Raw genomic sequence first — 2812 nt, 5'->3', positions numbered from 1 at the left:
GTGTGTGTGTGTGTGTGTGTGTGTGTGTGTGTGTGTGTGTGTGTGTGTGTGTGTACACACATCTTTAAAGGCCCTGGCTGATGTTTGGCAGATGAAACCATCACAGAGTTTCTCTGCAGACAAGAAGAATGAGACCTGAGCACCCTCACCCAGGATCCCATCTCAGTTCTAACAGGGACTTAAAAGACCCCCGGGGTGCCCCCTGCTGYTTTCAGCTCTGCTCGTTCCCCCTGTAGGGAGACCACCTTTCAAAGCACCTCCTGTGAAGCACACACGGAGCGTGAGGTAATGAAGAGGTGCAAATGCAGCGTGGCATTTGTGCTGCCGTCTGCAGACCTTCAGTACAAAGTGAGACCCTCACTGCTGTCAGACTGAAGGGAGACCCTCGCTGCTGTCAGACTGAAGGGAGACCCTCGCTGCTGTCAGACTGAAGGGAGACCCTCGCTGCTGTCACTTTACATAAAGATGGGTGAGGCGGTGGTGTTAACATAAAGGTGTTGTGTGTTGACATTTCTGTTGTGCTACAGGAGTCACATCAGGTGAGCTCTCAGAGGATCAGCAGCAGCATCTAAACCAGCTTAATGATGGAATCAGTGAGAGGTGCTGGTTTCAGGTGTGCTGGGTAAACTGGATCTGTCTGGAGACAAGATTGTGTTTTATCTGTTTTCATCAACAGATGATGTTCTACACAACATTCAGTTCAGTTTATTTAGATAGAACCTGTTCACTACAAAACTCCTCACAGATGTTACAGACAATATACTTTTGTTTCATTTTGTATGTATAAATGTGTGTTTCTGTGTGTGTGTGTGTGTTTCTGTGTGTGTGTGTGTGTGTTTTCCAGTCTATAACCTTCAGAGCCCATGGTTCCTGTCCAACATTTAGTTCCTGACTTCCTGTTTTACTGGCAGTGTAGAGTCATGTTCAGGCCTGACACAGTTTTTCTGCAGCTCGTAGATTTGAAACATTTTCCTGTTTAATCTTGGATCAGATCCATGATCCATGTCTTTATTGACATGTTTTCCTCTAACATGTTATTGTCTGAACACGTGTCACCTGCAGGATGTCTCAGTCCGGTACAGTCTGAACTGGGGCAGGGCTTACAGTAAGGCCTGGTGTTTGTGTTGCAGGTCTCGTGAAGCTGGGGATCCACTGTGTCACGGGTCAGAAAGTTGCCATAAAGATYGTGAACAGAGAGAAGCTCAGCGAGTCTGTTCTGATGAAGGTAAGATGATTACTTCTTACATTAACAGCTGCTGGTTGTTCTTCTGTCAGCACAGGTCATTGTTTAATCACAGACTGGTCCCAGTCAGGACCAGTCTGTGATTAAAGCTGATGTTTCTGCAGGTTTGGATTCCGTGGTGACAGTTTTCTTGCAGACGTGTGTTTGACTCCCACAGAAGCTGTAAATAGAGGAGAAAGTGCTGCAGGTGCAGCTGGGAGCAACACCGTCAGTGTGGACACTCAGAGCAGGTGTTGCTCTTTACTGCTGCTCTGCCTCCTACACCTGAAACACACAGAACCACAGCATGAGTCACCTTCACTTCCTGCTCTTTGTCCTCAGCTCCACACACTTTCATCAGCTTCTTCTGGAACTAAACTCTGTTSTTCAGTTACTGAGGCACGGTGGATCAGTGGGTGGAGCTGCTGCCTCGCAGTGACAAGGCTGCTGGTTGAATTCTGGGTAGAGAGGAGTAAAGTTCTTCCATCTTTGTGAAGAAAAACTGTCCACCATTAAACAGAGGTGGAGGCCTTCGTGTCCAGTTGTCCTCCTCCTACAACGCTGTTATTGCAGGTATGACTCCGCCCCCTGTGAGCAACAGGTGTGATTCAGGGCCCAATGATACCAACACAAAGAGGGAGAAAACAAAAACAAGGGGACGTTGAGCCCCGCCTGCATTCACTACATACACATAACGACACGGGTCAGGTGATGGGTCACATGACCCTCTGTGAACAATAGAGCTAATCAAGGCACTAACGACCTACTGGTTGACTGATGACCCTCTTTTGCATGTGACTAAGCTGTTTGTCCACCATGTGGAGGCGGAGCTTATAAGGCTGAGTTCACCTGAAACTCTCAGACTGAAGAAGTCTGTTGGAGGAGAGATGAAACGTTTCATTAGAGAAGAACCATCCATTTTTCCTTTTTGATTTTTCTACCTGGATTACTGAGATGCATCAGGACAACTCTGGGTAGAGGTTAGCTGTTCTCTCTGTGCAGGTGTGGGTTTTCTCTGACCAAAGGTCAGGCTGATTGGTAACATTAAACTGTCTCTCTGTGTTAACCTTAGTTAGGTGAGAAAGTTATGGTTGGAAACCCACCGTTGTTTCAACCTGTAAGTCACTGATCAGTTCCTGTATCATGTCTGAACATTTGTCAGTGTTGAGTGTCTCAAACTTTGTTGTACCGTCACAAACACTTTAAACGTCTTACTGTACTGAGTTTATTTCTGTTTCTAAAACYAAAGTTGTGATTATCAAATCAAAATGATGAGCTTCAAAACAAAATAAAGTATTTGCATGTAGTTGATGAGAATCCTCTCCCAGCCTCTCAGACTGAGTTCGGTCTGGTCCAGCCTGAATAAATGAAGTGTCTTTATTAAACTTCTAACTGAATGTTAAAGAAAAGTGACTTTAATATTAAAWCAAACTGAGAGAAATGATCAGAGCAAAGAGTAATTATCTAAATGTACTTTTCTCTATGTGCTGATGTGACAGCTTTTATTACAGCCTTTTTATGCTCTCACACACACACACACATACACACACACACACACACACACACACAGCCTGTCAGAACATTTTATAA

The 2812-nt window shown here is 45.1% G+C and overlaps 1 protein-coding gene across 1 annotated transcript in view; it reads left to right on the top strand.

Annotated features, from left to right (window-relative positions):
- Window positions 1-1130: 1130 nt before the first annotated feature.
- LOC106536294 (serine/threonine-protein kinase BRSK2) overlaps window positions 1131-2812 on the top strand; it is a gene marked incomplete at both ends in the record, with an annotated part of 17380 nt that continues 15698 nt past the window's right edge. The window contains 1 exon segment of the mRNA XM_014033502.1: window positions 1131-1225. Within this exon segment, the coding sequence (XP_013888956.1) occupies window positions 1131-1225 (95 nt within the window).

This window comes from Austrofundulus limnaeus, unplaced genomic scaffold, assembly GCF_001266775.1.
Source record: "Austrofundulus limnaeus strain Quisiro unplaced genomic scaffold, Austrofundulus_limnaeus-1.0 Scaffold1757, whole genome shotgun sequence".
NCBI lineage: Eukaryota > Metazoa > Chordata > Actinopteri > Cyprinodontiformes > Rivulidae > Austrofundulus > Austrofundulus limnaeus.
Note: the sequence above shows the minus strand (reverse complement) of the source record. Positions and strands in the feature narration are given on the sequence as shown.